Source organism: Anoplopoma fimbria, chromosome 15 (assembly GCF_027596085.1).
Source record: "Anoplopoma fimbria isolate UVic2021 breed Golden Eagle Sablefish chromosome 15, Afim_UVic_2022, whole genome shotgun sequence".
NCBI classification, from domain to species: Eukaryota; Metazoa; Chordata; class Actinopteri; order Perciformes; family Anoplopomatidae; genus Anoplopoma; species Anoplopoma fimbria.
In genome coordinates, this window is record NC_072463.1 from 16,930,641 (window position 1) to 16,946,694 (window position 16,054).

General features: G+C 42.5%; 2 protein-coding genes across 7 annotated transcripts; both read right to left on the reverse strand.

Moving 5' to 3' along the window:
* Window positions 1-375: 375 nt before the first annotated feature.
* srrm1 (serine/arginine repetitive matrix 1) lies at window positions 376-10,784 on the reverse strand. Of its 4 annotated transcripts, none has more exons than XM_054613408.1 (17): window positions 10,550-10,781; window positions 9,667-9,756; window positions 9,425-9,547; window positions 6,200-6,370; window positions 5,769-5,869; window positions 5,441-5,665; window positions 5,130-5,315; window positions 4,867-4,986; window positions 4,454-4,662; window positions 4,210-4,290; window positions 3,390-3,476; window positions 3,055-3,190; window positions 2,868-2,954; window positions 2,295-2,768; window positions 1,997-2,183; window positions 1,412-1,585; window positions 376-1,241 (listed from the first exon to the last, which is right to left on the reverse strand). In XM_054613408.1, the coding sequence occupies exons 1-17, from the start codon at window positions 10,568-10,570 to the stop codon at window positions 1,131-1,133; spliced, it is 2,583 nt and encodes an 860-aa protein (XP_054469383.1). In that variant the 5' UTR covers window positions 10,571-10,781; the 3' UTR covers window positions 376-1,130. The 4 variants fall into 4 exon arrangements, with proteins under 4 accessions (XP_054469383.1, XP_054469384.1, XP_054469386.1 ...); XM_054613409.1 differs by having other exon boundaries at window positions 3,055-3,184; window positions 10,550-10,780; XM_054613412.1 differs by having other exon boundaries at window positions 1,137-1,234; window positions 10,550-10,784.
* Window positions 10,785-11,478: 694 nt separating this feature from the next.
* tdh2 (L-threonine dehydrogenase 2) lies at window positions 11,479-16,004 on the reverse strand. 3 transcript variants are annotated; one of them, XM_054614014.1, is made up of 9 exons: window positions 15,531-16,004; window positions 15,234-15,435; window positions 14,606-14,648; window positions 14,450-14,520; window positions 14,156-14,305; window positions 13,894-14,066; window positions 13,704-13,794; window positions 13,339-13,608; window positions 11,479-13,110 (listed from the first exon to the last, which is right to left on the reverse strand). In XM_054614014.1, the coding sequence occupies exons 2-9, from the start codon at window positions 15,418-15,420 to the stop codon at window positions 12,965-12,967; spliced, it is 1,131 nt and encodes a 376-aa protein (XP_054469989.1). In that variant the 5' UTR covers window positions 15,421-15,435; window positions 15,531-16,004; the 3' UTR covers window positions 11,479-12,964. The 3 variants fall into 3 exon arrangements, with proteins under 3 accessions (XP_054469989.1, XP_054469987.1, XP_054469988.1); XM_054614012.1 differs by having other exon boundaries at window positions 15,234-16,004; XM_054614013.1 differs by having other exon boundaries at window positions 13,037-13,110; window positions 13,221-13,608; window positions 15,234-16,004.
* Window positions 16,005-16,054: the final 50 nt, after the last annotated feature.

The following is a 16,054-nucleotide window of genomic DNA, read 5'->3' on the forward strand; positions in this document are numbered from 1 at the left end:
ATTTCTGATCTTAATCTGTTTACTGCTGCAACACTCAAATTTCCCCCATGGGGGATCAATAAAGGAATATCTATCTAATACATAAACAAATTTAGGTTGGCAACAGGGATTTTTATAGAGTCTAAAGATAAAGTTTGATTGAGGTACAATGAATACATTTTATATTCATGTTTAAATATGCTGCATCGTGTAGTGGTAGGTTTTGTATCTGTGGGTCCAGTGGGTTGCTGATGTCTGAATACAGTTATTAGGCAACCTACCACCCAATAACTCTTTGGTGTTTTTTTTATTATCTATTTTTGTTTATTCACTTTAATTAAATTCTGTGTCAATTTTGAAAGATCCCATCCCAAACAGTAATGACAAAAATCTTAATTAAGGAAAGCACACATCCTATAAAAAGGTTTTAATTCTGAAAGGATGACAAGATGACAAGAGCCAGGGGTACTAAATACAAATCATATAGCAGTCCCACAGAGAATAGCTTGGTGCAAGGGTGTCAACATAAAATTGCATATCAATCGATCTGGAAAATTAAAGCATACTCGGTCTCACTTCAGATTGGTTTAGTCTTAAAACAGGATAATTTCAAAGTCTGGAAAAACAGCAGGTTAAACAATGCTTAACACCTGTTTAAAGTTACAATATGGGACTAGACATTCTGTTACGGCCTCTTACAATTCACACAGCTGTGCAACTGTTTCCACTAATAAAGACATTAGTAACAGTATGTTACTGTATGTTGCTTTTTCTCTACACTCCATAAGGGCAGTGGTTCATGCACTTCAGAGACAATCACTGCACATGCAATCATTTCTCAATGGAATCTATTGTAGGCTGTGGAAAATGTCTTAAACCTGCCCAACTCAAACCTCTGAGCTTAAACCGTTTCCCTGCTCAACAATTTAAAATTATGGACAACACAAGCTTCTTTACAGTTAAGATAATACAATAACTGATAAATCAAGCTCTTAATGAAACACACTTCAGAATGTACCAAACCAGTAAAAAGAAAAACAAACAAAAAAAGACTCAAGATTTAACAATTTTGTACATTCTAAAGCTGAACCAGGTTGATGACAAACATCAAGAGTGAGTGGAAAATTCAAAAGTGAGAAAGCCTCTTCGTTTCAAGACATCTGTGATGGAGACAACTGGGCCTTCCTCATGGAGCGCAGGGCCTTTTCTCTTAGGTGTTTCTCCAGGTCATCCAAGCTGTCATCTACTTCACTGTCTGATTCCTAAATGAAAAACAGCATGAAATACAGCCTCTCAACGCACCACTTTGACACACACACATGAAATGCTGATGTATGACAAACAACAAAATAACATCCACTACATATGTGATCCATGTTGAGCACAAAGCAAAATGCCTTGGTAGCTATAAAATGCAGAAACTAGACATCACCTTTCTTGACTCTCCATCCTCCTCCCCACCGTGGTTTTCATGTCCATCTCCAGTCACCGGGCCGCCACTCTTCTCCTTCTTGTGCTTCTTGTGTTTCTTGTGCTTCTTCTCCTTCTTATGCTTCTTTTCCTTCTTCTTCTTCTTTTTCTTTCCACTGCCGTCAACATCTGAATTCTGCAACAAAACAAACAAAAAAAGAATTACTTTATGGGGAAAACATTTACAATGCCACAGGAAAAAAAGTTTCAAGAATTATTGTGCCATGAAAGGTTTATGCCAATAAATGCAGGCTAGAGAATATGTTCAAGGACTCTCAGTATTCAAGGTCATTAAAAGTGTCTAAGAACTGGGATGATGTTGCATATTTAATCTCCAGAGAAAAGTTTACAATGCTTTATATTTTCAATTTGTTTAAGGAATTCTTGAGGTTATGGTTGATGGCAAGATAATGATGGCTAATGTAATCAGATGAAGACACTATTGGCTTGCTGCATGCCTATCTACACAAATGCAGAGTATCTGCATACTGTCCTTTAAGACTCAATTAAACAAAGCCAGAATTTAAACCAAGCTAAAGTATCAAACCTTGTTCGGGGATTGACTGCCGGAACCACTGCTGGCTTTTTTGGCTGGTGGTGGAGACCCACTGGCTGAGCGGGATGGCGAAGGGGAGGCAGATGCAGGGACCGGACGTTTCTGAGCTGCTGGCTGGGGGGAAACTGATCTGGACCTGGAGGATGCTCTCCTCAGAGGCTGGGGACCGGGAGAAGGTCTGTGTAGAGGACAAAAAAGACATTTAAAAAACTGTTTATGGAACAAAAGGATTAAAGTGCTTTATCCTGACATAATCAGAATAGAAGTGAATAACATCTGACTGGCTTACCGCTGGTTGTTGCGTGGCTCCGGGGTGCGGGACACCCTGCGGATGGGTTTGCCACTGTGTGAGGGGGACTGCTGCCTCCGCTGGTTAGCTGGAGATGAACTGGAGGTTTCAAAACGCCTCTGCGGACTGGTGGAACCTCTTATGGGGCGACCGCGGTTTGCAGGGGACGGGGAGAGGCGGCTGGCAACAGGGGACCGCGTATCCCTGCTTGGCCTGACATTAGGCAACATGGGGCTCCTCCTGTGTCTGGATGGAGATGAGGATGGAGGCGTGCGTCTCCTCGGAGCAGGAGAACTTCTGCGCTTGGGCGACCTGGAGACGCGTCGTTTGGCCCCTGGCGAGGAGCGTTTTGAGGGAGAGCTAGACAGCTTCCTCTTCTGTGGAGGCAAAGGTGAGGGGCTGTAGCGACGCTGGATAGGGGGAGAATATCGTCTGGGGGATGGAGAACGACGACGGGGAGGTGGGGAAGGAGACCTGCGAAATACCAAAAAAATAATTGTCAATCATTTTTTTTATTCTCAGATAATAATAGTGAAATGATAGCTGAAGAGATAAAAATGAACAAAAATATACCTTCTTCTAAGAGGAGAGGGAGATCTGCGGCGTCGTGGGGGAGACGGTGTGCGGCGCCTGCGTCCAGGAGATGGAGAACGTCTTTTCCTGAAAGGGTAGAAAACAAAACATTTTTACATGTGAACACAGAACATGATCAACATTTGATTTAACATCAAATAAATCATTCATAAACTAAAGTACTAACCTTGGAGAGGCATCTCTGTGTCGCCTCCTGGGGGAGGGTGTACGGCTGCGTCTCCTCCTGACATCCCCATTTCTGGCACCTGGCCCTGCTGCTGGCCTCTTAGGTCCCTCGTCTTCGGTTGAGGAAGACCCTGTATCTGACACCAAACAGAAAAAGACATCAACGACCGGTTTATGATAGCCTTTACTGTATGCTGTGAGGAAAAACACCAAGGTTTGGGTTAGGGCACAGCTTCAAACGTCCATGAGAGCAAAATGACATGGACAGAGACTTGGTTAGAGAGAGAGGGGCTTGGGTATGGGAGAGGACAGAACGGGGATAAAAACGCTAATAACCTGAAGAAGACTGTCGATTCTGCCTGCGATACTGACGCCGCTGCTGCACCGAATCTGCTGTTGCCTCTTTCTCATTTTTATCCTCCTCTGAAATGTAGAGCATTGAGTGTCTCATCAGTGAAAAAGAATGCCATGGAAATGTCAGATAATACAGAAAAAAAATGGAACTATATCCCTGTGGCTTGAGTTTTATTTAATCTACATGGCATAGCGCGATTTGACTGTAGATTTTTTACTTTGGTCCCTTGTGTTCGTATTACTTGTTTAATCATGGTCTTTTTCACTCTCTATGTATTGATACTGTGAGGGGGATCCAACAAACAATTATCAAAGCGGGTTTACAAATTAACCAATGAGGTACCTGGGCATAGATTTAACTTTCTAAGTCGCAAAAAATGACATTTGCTATAGTCTAAAATATTAAAGAAATAGACATAAAAAGGTCACGAACTTGAGGTAATTACTCATTTTGTCATGAGGTTGAAATAAGTAGGTAACCTAAGCTTCTCCCATGAGCTTAGCAATATTACCTTGTAGGACATTTTCACCCCCCAAAAAAAATGCTTCCGTTATTGGCACAATCATTAAAATTGCACAATTTGTAATGGTACATGCTGTAAACTCTCACTATGGTGAAATAACATCTGCTATCCCTTCCATTCCCTTCCTGCTGAAAACCAGAGCAAACAGTCTTGTCAAAAACGGTCAATTTTTGACAATTAGAGTCAACTGGGAATGCAATACAACCGTCTTCACAGTTAGTGAGCCGTAGGGTCACAGGCCTCTGTGGTTCTTTAAACAGATATAATGTAAGGCTCACCTGAATCGGACCCTTCGGAAGGTCTGGCCTTGGCATTATCAGACGGAGAATCGCCTCTTCCTCCTGGTTTTCGCTTTAAACCTGAAAAACAAGACACCAATAACTATAAATGCACTTATGATAATCATACTACTAACAAGATTTCTAATAAGTCTTATTTCTAAAACAGAGGGAGCCGACGTTGTCAGTATGACACAAAGATGTAATAATTATGGAGCAATTAAAAATATATAAAGGATCATACCAGATGATCTGGCTGGTGATGGAGAGCCTCTGCCCCTCCTGGCCCGTGGAGATGGGGAGCGCCTGTCTTTTCCTGCAGGGCTAATGGTGTTGTCAGGATGATGGACCGGTTTTCGGGGTGGCGTGTTAGATATTCTTTTCATAGCTTTTTTAGGCGAGCGAGAGTTGGAGGAGCTGCTGCCGGAGGATGAAGCAGAGCGAGAGCGCCTCCTGTAGGATACAAACACAATAACAACATTAAAACGGGTATTTTCAAAGATTAAAGCTGGTCCCACGATGTCTGTATGGCCCAGATCTACTGTACACAATGTTGGTGACCAATAAAATAATAAAAATAGGAAGATGTTACAGAGGAACTACGCCTTTAGGACTCAATGATGATGATTATTTTAGCACTAGGATGCAACCACAGACCTGCGGACAGGGGAGCGTCTATGTCTGTTTCTGGAGTTGGGGGGGCCACGTCTGGGGGGGCTCCTTCTACGAGGAGACATCCTCCTCCTGGGACTCTGTCTTCTACGAGGGGAGTAAGATCTGAAATGGGGTATAGAAGGATAGAAGCTTTGAATTTCTTTTTAACGTTTAAGAACTCTGAGGTTCTTGATTTTACACATCATTTAAAAACATACATTTTTGAAGAACCAGAGGACACCAAAATAACTTATGTCAGAAATTACCGAGAACGGGAGCGTCGTCTGCGAGTACGGGAATGAGAACGAGAACGGTGGTGAGGTCTTTCCCTCCTGCTGTCCTTCTCCCTTTCCCGAGACCTGGGCCTTTCCTCTTTCTTATGAGTCTTCTCTGGTGAAGCTTCTTTGACTTCAGTCACTGGTTCTGGATTTACCACCTCCACAACTGTGTCACTACAGGCCAGAGAAAGAAGTTTACATTTTAAATGTGACCTTCAAAGTTGTTTCGTTTAATCTAAAAGAAAAACTACTGAACTGTAAAAAAAATTAAAAAAAAAATTGAATAGTGTTTTACAAACCAGGTGGAAGGAGTTTCTTGGATGACTGGTTCTGGCAGGGCTCCATCTAATGTTTCTGACTCAACAAGTTGCTCCAAAGGTTTCGTGGGCAGCTGCATCAGAGGGGGAGGGGGTGAACCGTTGCCAACTGGACTGGCTTTGCGTCTTGGGGAGCGGGAGGCGCTACGTTTCCTTTCCCGCTTCACTGGTGACCTTCGCCGGGGTGATGGTGACCTTGTCTTTCGCCTGGACAGAGAAGAAGCAATCAGAATTTGTTTTCATGTTCTGTGATAGACACACAAATCCAACTTATGTCCACTAGGGTCGATATAGAAGACCTTTTTCTTACCTCCTTGGGCTTTTTGACTGAGCCCTCTCTCTGATTTCCTTGTCCTTTTCTCTTTTATCATCATCGACCTTCTTCAGAGAAGCTAGCTTCTCCTGTTCAATCTTCCGCAAATGTAACAATGGGGGGGAACAATCACATCACTGTCATCAAAGATATATGTTCTGTCTGAATTATACGTACAATGTCATTGTCTCAGCCTCTGGTTCTTATAGGACATTTTATCAACCCTGATTATCATAGCATTTTACAAACGGGTGTTTGAGAATTGTGTATGCTGTTTCTACCAAATACATTATCAGACTTATTCACACGAGTCATTTTGCCATTTGGCCTGGGCCGCTTTAACTTCAAACTGTCAGCGACCACAGATCCATGACCTTCCTACAGCTAACAGAGACATTTTGCTAAATTGACCTCAGGGAGAAACTCACCTGTCTCTGTTTTATTTCCTCCTTCTTCTGTTCCAGAAAAGCAGATGGGATGCCTGCGATGTTCTCCTGGGCACTCAGCAGCAGGGGCCATAGGTCCCTCATGAACTCCCGGGCATTCTTCCCATTCAGGAAGCCTGTCAGGTTGATCTGCATCATCTTGCTATCCGGGTGCTGTAACACACACACGAAGGAGGGAGAGAAGAGACCATATGGCCATTGAAATAATGGAAGGCACAATATTAGGGGGTGGGGGGGTGGGGGTTAGGATCCCACAAATGGGACTGCCTACCCTCTAGTCCTCACTAAACTGCTGTGACTATGTAATTAACCATACTCAAAACATGTAAGACACTGATTAGTATACTAAACATAACTGGGTCCAATACTTGATTCAATAACCATCAAAACAAATGTGTGATTGATTTAAAATCATACTCACATACTCAAACTGAGAATGTGAGCTAGCTGAGGGGAGACATATCTAGTGATATAAAAACTGCATGCAATATTTGTGTTTTACCCATTTCTGATTGTTATTCCCCAAATATACAATCAAGAACACAAAACATATTTTGTCATTAGTTGATTTACTCAGTACTATCCCAACTGCTTTACATTTCTGTGTCCCTACCCACCCCTTGTCCTCTCCGGTCTCCCCACAGTCTACACTTCAGGAGTTAAACAAATAGCCACAATACAGAGTGCGTTAAAACCCAACACTGCAAGTACAGTCCGGTGTCTTCAGTGAGTCCCGTGGGATCAGTGGGCACGGAGCTCCCATGGCTTGCTTCCGCCTCCCTACTGCTTGAGACTCAACCACCTTGAGCTTAATGTTATATCATTTATCTAAATTGCAAGAGACGAACAAGCAATAATGAGTACACAGTTACACAAAAAAAAGAAGTTTTCTTTTCAACAGCTGATAGAATTATTGTGAGATACCGTTATCTCAATTCAAGTTCCCTTTCTTACCATTATGCAACAATACCCTTTAAACTTAGCTTAAACAGCCCAACACCCCCCCCCCTCCCCAAAAGCTATGGCAAGCAAAAGATCAAATGAAAAGATAAAAAATATATAGATTTTGAATTTGTAGTAATGGTGTCACATTTGCTATTATTAAACAAATACATGTGGTTTTTAGCATTTTAGGAGAATGAAAGTCATTAACCAAGTAATTACGCATATATACCATACTTGCAATGTAGTATACTATGGGATGGAATCCTAGTAATAGTCTAATAGAGGACACTATGTGTACATTACTTGGGTTATTTCCCTCCAATTAACCCGTTTTCCTATTTTAAAAAGTAAGACAGTGCTATGTAAATTACTAGGGGTGTAAAGATTAACTGATTCATGTCGTAAAAACGATACAAGAGTCTTTAATACAGCGATGTCGATACAAAACTCTGAATCTGACTCAAATTTTGAGGGGAATCGGTCAAAACTGGATAAGTTCGTCATAAACAGATACAGTCTAAAATAAAGTTTTTTATGTGTTTTCTGTGGATATGAGTGGAAAGAAAGAAAGGTGTGTGTGCGTGTGTAATGTTACGATCGAAGACAGAGGCAGCGAGACCCCGCCCCGCCTCAGCTGCAAAGATAAAGGGGGGGGAGGAGCAGAGCTCAGCGGTCTGGCAGGCAAGTCATGTATACAAGCAGGCCGTCACAAGTGGGGAGCTAGCATGGTGACAAGCTATAAAAAGTCCCAAAAACAACTTGGACCAGTGATGCAAGATTGGATACCTTCTTTGGTTGGCTAGACCTAAGCAAGGGCTTATAAATTAGCATCGCTAACCTACACTGCCTAGTGTCTTCTATTACAGTCATCTGTGGGTCCTAGTGTCCCACTGCTGCCTTCAATGTGGGACAATACTGAGTATACTATGGACTTTTGGTTGCCTCTCAACATAACCAACAGTGAAAACCACAGCAAAAGGGCTCACAGACAACAGTGTGTACTGAGGAGGAACCGGAGAGTGGCTGCTACGACTCCACGACGACGCTGCGAACTTGTCATGGTTAACTGTACAATTTCTGGATTGTATCGCAGATTATGTATCGACATGTGTATTGAATAGTCTTGAGAGGGAAATATACACACCCCTAGAAGTTACCCATTAGTGGGGTCCAAATTATGCTTAAATAAAGAAAATACTTAAATGAAGTAGCCAGTAGCCTATTGGATGAAGAACATGCACAATTTAGTATTAAACAATAAAATACACAACATCAGTGGGGCTCAGCATTACAGCCCTACTGGCAAGAAGGATTTTGCTAAGATCAAAATCATGACCACTACAGATATTTCAATGGCCTTTAAGTTTAAAGAGTTACTTAACACCAAATAGAAAAGTATTGTTTATGTTTGAAAGTCTCATGCGTTGCACATCTTACGACACACACCCGAGACGCTGAGTGTTGTGAGAGGTCTAACAGATTTTTTTCAGGATAACTTGCAATCAGATTAAAATCTTGTTTTAGTTAACCTCCAGATGTTGAAGTTCTCAACTTGCTACAGTTACTGGGGGATGTGTGTTCATGGCACCCTCACATCATTGTAAGGTGTGGTTGCAAGTGCAACAGAAAGCGGGTTCTGGCCACACCCAACAGAGGTTCAAAAGACATGAAATTTTCAAACCTAGGGGGTCATTGAGAGGATACTTTTCTCACTTGGTGTTAAAATACTCCTACAGTTATCCTCTAAGGAATGTAAAGGAAGAGATCCATTACTCTTAAGACCAGGGATCTGGGCAATTTACTGTTGCACTGCAAATACCTACATGATTATGGCATTGTTCAGGTGTGTCTTTCACTGACATGATATTGGTGATCCCTGCATATAACTCACCTCAAACCACACACTGCATCATGAAGGGAGAGTTGGGCTCAGTGACTTTGGGCTCAGGAGAGAGCTAATTAGGTGTTGGTGCTATACTTCTGATGCAAGGTATAACATCCATATTGGTTCAGGCCTTTTAAATCATAAATCACATCATCATTAGAAGACTGCTGAATATAGGCACTTTGTCACATAACAGCAAAACATAGTTATGTCATTATTATTAATTTACACCAATTGTTACTTTAGCCATTCAATTTCAATTTGACTAGGATGTGCAATTATTTGCTTATATCCCTTCTTACTAACTCAACAATGCCCTCAAATGTATGACAGTTTTGAAAAACAAAAAAAAACACAAAACACATTAAGAACATTACCTTCTCCTCAAGTTGGTTAAATATAAACTCTATGACGACGTCGTCCTCGAAACCCAGGATCTCTGTCACTCGCTGTGTAATCCAAGGCTTGATGACTTCTAGGTTCACTTTGGTCATGTCCACCTGAGGGTGAAACGGTGTCAGGCAATCAAAAACAAATCTCCCAGGCACCTCACCAACCCTGGTCTCACCACGCACGTGTGGATGCAACAACAGTAACGTAAACGTGCGTGATCCTGTACCTTCTTGTCCAGACATTCTGCAAACTTCAGCTGCTTCAGCAGTTTCTTCTGCTTGTTGCTGAAACGGTTGTCCTGCTCCGCACTTGTACCCTGCAGGAGAAGTCACAAGAACAACAGTCACACCGAGCCTGAAACACTGAAACACGTCCCTCACAGCCTTCAGCTGCGAGAACAACAACCTCAGTGACGTCACCGTGACGTCACACACACACACACACACATGGAAACAAAAAACACACACAAAGTCCCGTTAGAGTCGTGATGTGCGATAACGCCAGATCACGTGACCACACCGCCAGATCACGTGACCAATGTGAGTCAGGCAGGCTAACGTTAGCTAAGCTACGTTAGCCTGCCTAATCCTCCAGGCTAGCCTCGTGGCTGCCTGGAGCGCGTGGTGTGCACACCGTCAATCAATAACACGAGACGTCATTCTGCACACACTGACGTCATGTCTGCGCGTTATTAAGCCCCCCGTTCGCGTGGCCGTGGTCGTGACCACCCCGCAGCCACAGACGGTGCACCTCCCGACGCCATCTTTAGCCGCGGCTAAAGGCTAACGGGAGCTAGCTACAGCTCGCTAGGCTCGTCTATTTCCTGCAACCGTGTCGCCTCCAAGGTGCACGCGAGAGGAGCGCGAGCTGTGGGTCGCATGCGGTCAGACGGGGGACGTCGTGTAGCAGACGTCCACGCTGCACACACACGTGCACCGTGGGGATGCCCCGGTGCAAACACGGCCTTTGTCGAGACGTCCTCAGGTGATAGACGGGCCCGGCGGTCACGGATGCGTGGCCTCCTCTGGACTCTGAACACGGCGCCTCACGCTACAACACACCACTCAGCCACACAGCGGAGAGCACCACGGCATCTCACAGGAACTTACGCGGAAGAATCCCGCGTCCATTATCAGAGGAAATGTATATTAACAGGTGCTGTGGAGAAAGACGTGCGCTGCTCCGGGGAAGTCTGCGTCGAGCCGGATGAAGGAGCGCCTCTAGCGGCGGAGACGGGAACTGCACCCTGTGGTGATGGAGGGAGAGGAGCGCACCCTGAGCAGGAGCCTGGTTTATGAGGGAAACACTGAAACAGGCATTACCAATAATAATAATAATAATAATAATAATAATAATGATCATATATTTTATTTATAGAGCGCTTTTCAGAGCATTAAAAGCTACACACTTAAAACTGAAAACACACAGCATTAGTCAGTTTTCAAGAGGTGAGTTTTGATTTCTGATTTGAACATTGAAAGATCATTGCAGTCTCAATATGCAGAATTACATCTTTCTGAGTGTTAGAATATTACTATGAGAGCAGCTTTTTAATGCATGATCTTAATGCGGATTAATCCGCTTAGCACTTATTGTATTCATATTAATTTGTTTCTGCACTTATTGTATTCGTATTAGTTTGTTTCTGCACTTATTGTATTCATATTAGTTTGTTTCTGCACTTATTGTATTCGTATTAGTTTGTTTCTGCACTTATTGTATTCATAATAGTTTGTTGCACTTATTGTATTCATATTAGTTTGTTTCTGCACTTATTGTATTCATAATAGTTTGTTGCACTTATTGTATTCATATTAGTTTGTTTCTGCACTTATTGTATTCATATTAGTTTGTTTCTGCACTTATTGTATTCATAATAGTTTGTTGCACTTATTGTATTCATATTAGTTTGTTGCACTTATTGTATTCATATTAGTTTGTTGCACTTATTGTATTCGTATTAGTCTGTTTCTGCACTTATTGTATTCGTATTAGTTTGTTTCTTATTGTACTTTTTTGTTTCTCTTTTGCTCTGGTTTATGCTCTTAGATGCTTGTTTAAGAAAGGAGATGCACTTATGACTTCTGGTGACTTGTAGTTCTCTTGAATACCTCTCTTTGGATAAAAGCGTCTGCTAAATGACTGTAATGTAATGTAATTTTAACTACTTCAGAGACTGCTGGGTAGTTGCATCATATTTTATTGGCTGATCATGTGTGTTGTAGGTCAAATCAGAATTGGCAAAGTATCTTGTAATTTTGCTGGTGAAATAAATGTGAGAGAGTAAAAAAAATACAATAACCTCCCTAAAATCTAGTAACGACAACAAAACCGTACGTAGTAAACACATTAATCAATACTATTGTCATCAGCATCACCAGTATTAAGATTACTTTCTAAATGAAGGTCAACAATTCAAAATGATCACGGCTGTTTGGGTGAATAACATTTTTATTAATCAAGGTCTAATTCTAAAGTACACAGCATTTTTTTTAATACATTGCTTTCCAAAGCAATCTACAGTAAATAAGGCGTCATTTCTTATAGGTGCTCATTCATAATTAAAATCACACTGCTGGCAAAATTGGCAAAAAAAGACTTAGGTTATGGGGGTTGTGTACAGTGTGTGATATTCACTTAATAGACTGTATTATAAAAGACTGGCTTTTGAAAACAGCCAAAGTACGTGGTGAGTCATTACAGTCCAGATTTAACTGAGACCGCCATTCCAAATGATCCTTGAATCAAAGTGTACAACAGGTGTGTTACTCTAAATGTGCAACTTGTCCATATTGTTTGTCCACATTTTCATAGACATTGTAACAGACTGTTTTTATCAATTGATGCAAGTCACATGACATTTGGAAATCTCCAAAGTATTTTGTTGTTCAGTCAGAGGCAACATGTGTAAAGTGATTCTAATACCATGATAACAATTAAAAACGACAAAGATTAGGTGAAAGTTTGACAGTATATTACTCCCTGAAAAAGACTGAGTTGTGTGTGTTCGAGGGCATGTCCACTGTATATTGAGAGCGGCTGTGGCGTAGTGGAGAGCAAGGTAGTTCTCCAATCAGAGGGTCGGTGGTTCGATACCCGGCTTCGGCAGTCGATGTGTCCTTGGGCAAGACACTTAACCCCAAGTTGCTCCCGAAGGCTTGCCATCGGCGTGGACTGGATGTTGTACGAATGTTAGTTAGAGTCTGATGGTGGCACCTTGCATGGTAGCCTGTCATCAGTGTGTGAATGGGTGAATGATATGTAATATACTACTGATCGTAAGTCGCTTTGGATAAAAGCGTCTGCTAAATGACTGTAATGTAATGTAATGAGAGCGTCTGACTGAGAACTCCTACTTTTCCTACAAACAGTCCCTGCCTCATTGCTGTAATGTTCTAGAGCAACAGAGGATACTGGGTGACACCATGTGAATGTGAAGTGAAAGGAAGTGTGTTTTTGGTAAATGCAGGCAGAAGAAAAGTCAGGGGCAGGGCAGTGGTCAGTCTTTGTGGAGCAGGTTGTCGCTAGCTGACTGGCAGTCCCTCGTTTGTCCTCTTGTCCCGAATGGAGCGCAGCATGTCTGACACCAGCTTCTCAAGCCGGAAGGCTGGTGCCCAGCCCCAATCTCTCCTGGCATTGGTGTCATCAAACCTCACGGGCCAGCTGTCGGCTGCAAAGTGACACGCAACATGACCACATTACTTCCATCACATCAGTTATAATTAATGCATTATGAATGTCATGTCATTTCAAATCAAGATAATAGTGAAAACTCATTACTTTCAGGTCCATCCAAGAAGATGGCCAACCAGTATAATGTATTTAACAGAATGGAAACATGGCAAAGTTGTATAATCCAACACAGGTTTTGTGTGTAGGTATGTGCACCACGTTGTACCGATGGTCTGGCGGACAGAGTCGGGATTGTAGGTGACCTTGAGGTGGGGGAGATGCTTGCGGATTTCTTGCGCCACCTCTTCTGGAGTGAAGCTCATGGCGGCGATGTTGTAGGTACGCAAGGACAGCTGGCACTCTGGAGCCTGCATGAACTCTATGGTGGCACGGTGGCAGTCAGAGATATGCATCATGGGAAGGCGGGTGTCGGGACGCAGGTAGCACTCGTGGTGACCCGTGCTGAGGGCATCGTGGAAGATCTGAACGGCATAGTCTGCGAAGAAAGGGATACGGATTACCTTGTCCATAACATCAAACTGATTGTGTTGAATATATGTAACATATGCAGATAGTTGAGTGATGCAATACCTGTTGTTCCTCCTCCTGGAGGTGTGTTGACTGATATCACACCTGGGTACCGTAGGCAGCGGAAGTCCAGACCATACTTATGATGGAGATACTAAAGAAAAAGAATATTGAGATGTCACAAATTTGAACAAATCAATGAATCAAATGACTGCGTGCTTGTGTATGCATGTGCATTTAAAGACTGACACACCTCCCCCATCAGTTCTCCGTGCACTTTGGACACGCCATAGATGGTTCGAGGTCTTTGGACACAGAGGTCAGGGGCCGGGTCACGTGGAGAAGAGGGACCGAACGCTCCTATGGTGCTGGGGACAAAAAGGCGCAGGCAGTTCTCTAGGGCCAAGTCCAGCACATTATGAAGGCCTAGGTGGACAGTAGAACACCCAAAGAGGAGGTTAAACATACTAATCCCTAAAAAGGCGGTTTACATATGAACAGGGTATTCAGCAGACCTGTGATGTTGATCTTGCGTGCCAAAGCCACATTAGCTTCGCCAACAGCACTTAGCAAAGCGCTGTAGTGGATCAGCCAAGTGACACGATAATTTACGACCAGTTCTCGGAGATGTTTGTAGTCCAACACATCAGCATAAACAAATGGACCTGATGGGGAAAGAGAAGAATATTCGTAAACTAATGCTTTAAAAGAGCGGGGGAATAAGCAGTACATTCTGTTAAGTGTAAATTGGAGAATAATGTAAAAACACAATGTATCTGGAGAAAATAACTTGATTTTGATTTGCATACCACTGCTGAAAACATGAGGTGGAGGCTTCTTAATGTCTGACAGGATTACATTCTCTGTTCCAAACTGTTTCCTAGAAGTTGATAAAGAGATGATGTCGTTCAAATTTCATACATTTTCACAAGCTTTGTTGTCTCAGGGATTTCTACACATCTCACCTCAGTATCTCTGCCAGTCCCACACCTAACTGCCCAAGACCACCTGCATATAAAGACACAGTTTAGTATTTTATCTATCATGAGAAAAAAGGAAAATGTTTGGAGTTTGGTACCAAAGGGGAATCAATGTTTTTGATGCAACACGCTTCAGCTTTTTGTTTGTTCCAAAGCTTTATCCCGGGACAAAAAGTGACAGTGGGCTTTTATTCTCCCCTCCAGCTGCTCATTGGCTCTTTTCTATCACCAGCACTGTCTGTACGCACCCTATTGTGAAGAGTCTAAATGGGGTCCTGCTGCTGGTGCACAGTGAAAACAACTCGAAAAATTAAAAACTACAATACACGTGTCTACTATTCCACTCATGTCATTCATGCCAATTGTATTTAATTTAAACATAAGATCTGCTTGGAAGTGAGCAACTCTCTCATATCCCTTACTAGGTGCCCTTGAGCAAAGCACTAGACCCCTGTTGTAACTGCTCTGATGACATGAGTACAAAACAGTGGCTGCACAGTGAAAGTGGTAGAAAACAGTGGTAGCTTCACAGGTTCAGTATTTTTGTAGCTGACGAAAATAACATCTTTCTCTCCATCTTAAGCTATTAATAGTTCATTTAAAAAAATACTACCTGTGATGAGGACACGGGGGTTTTCCTGAGTTGGTTGGGTGCTGCAGGTTTCCAGGCTGTTCCACCTGCTCATCTGCCTGGGCAAACAGCTGAGGCTGCGACCGGGCCAACTTCGCGCCCGGCTGAGACAACCTCTGCAAAACAGGCCCAGCGCAGCTGCAGTGGGCATACAGACCCCCGGCTGCATGTCCAGTTGGCAGTCCTTAGAAAAGTGAAATTTAATCGACATTAATCTTATATTTATATACAAGTAAAAATGACATTACCGAATAATAAATTAAAGAAAAAGATATTTACCTGTGTGCTGACAGAATCAGAAATCCCAGACAATCCAACGATCCAAAACCAGCAGATTCAATTTAGTAAATCTCAAACTATTCCTCTGAACTAAATGACGAAATAAAGGCTGATAAGACAGTTTTCCAGGCATAAAAATGTCAGAATTAAATGATTACCATCTGATTGGTCACCGTCTCAGTTCAACCAGTAACCACTGGATAAATAAGCAGGAGTAGAAAGTCATGCCGGGCTATGTGGTTTGTCCACATTGTGTAATCACCGGGGTTTGTGGCTCTTGACTGAACAGGACTACAGTCTCCAGCTTGCAAAGCTCCGTGTGTGCAAACATGCTGACTTGCATTGCACAGGGATTTGTATTGTGAAGAGTGTTTAGCTGAGCTTAACAGGACTGGGAGGTGTGTCTGTTATACAACCTCCTTCTATTGGTAATATCTGTGAGTGAATATCAGAAAATAATAACTAAAAAAATAAAAAAACATTAAACATATTATTATAAAACATTTTTAACAATAGTTTTAAGA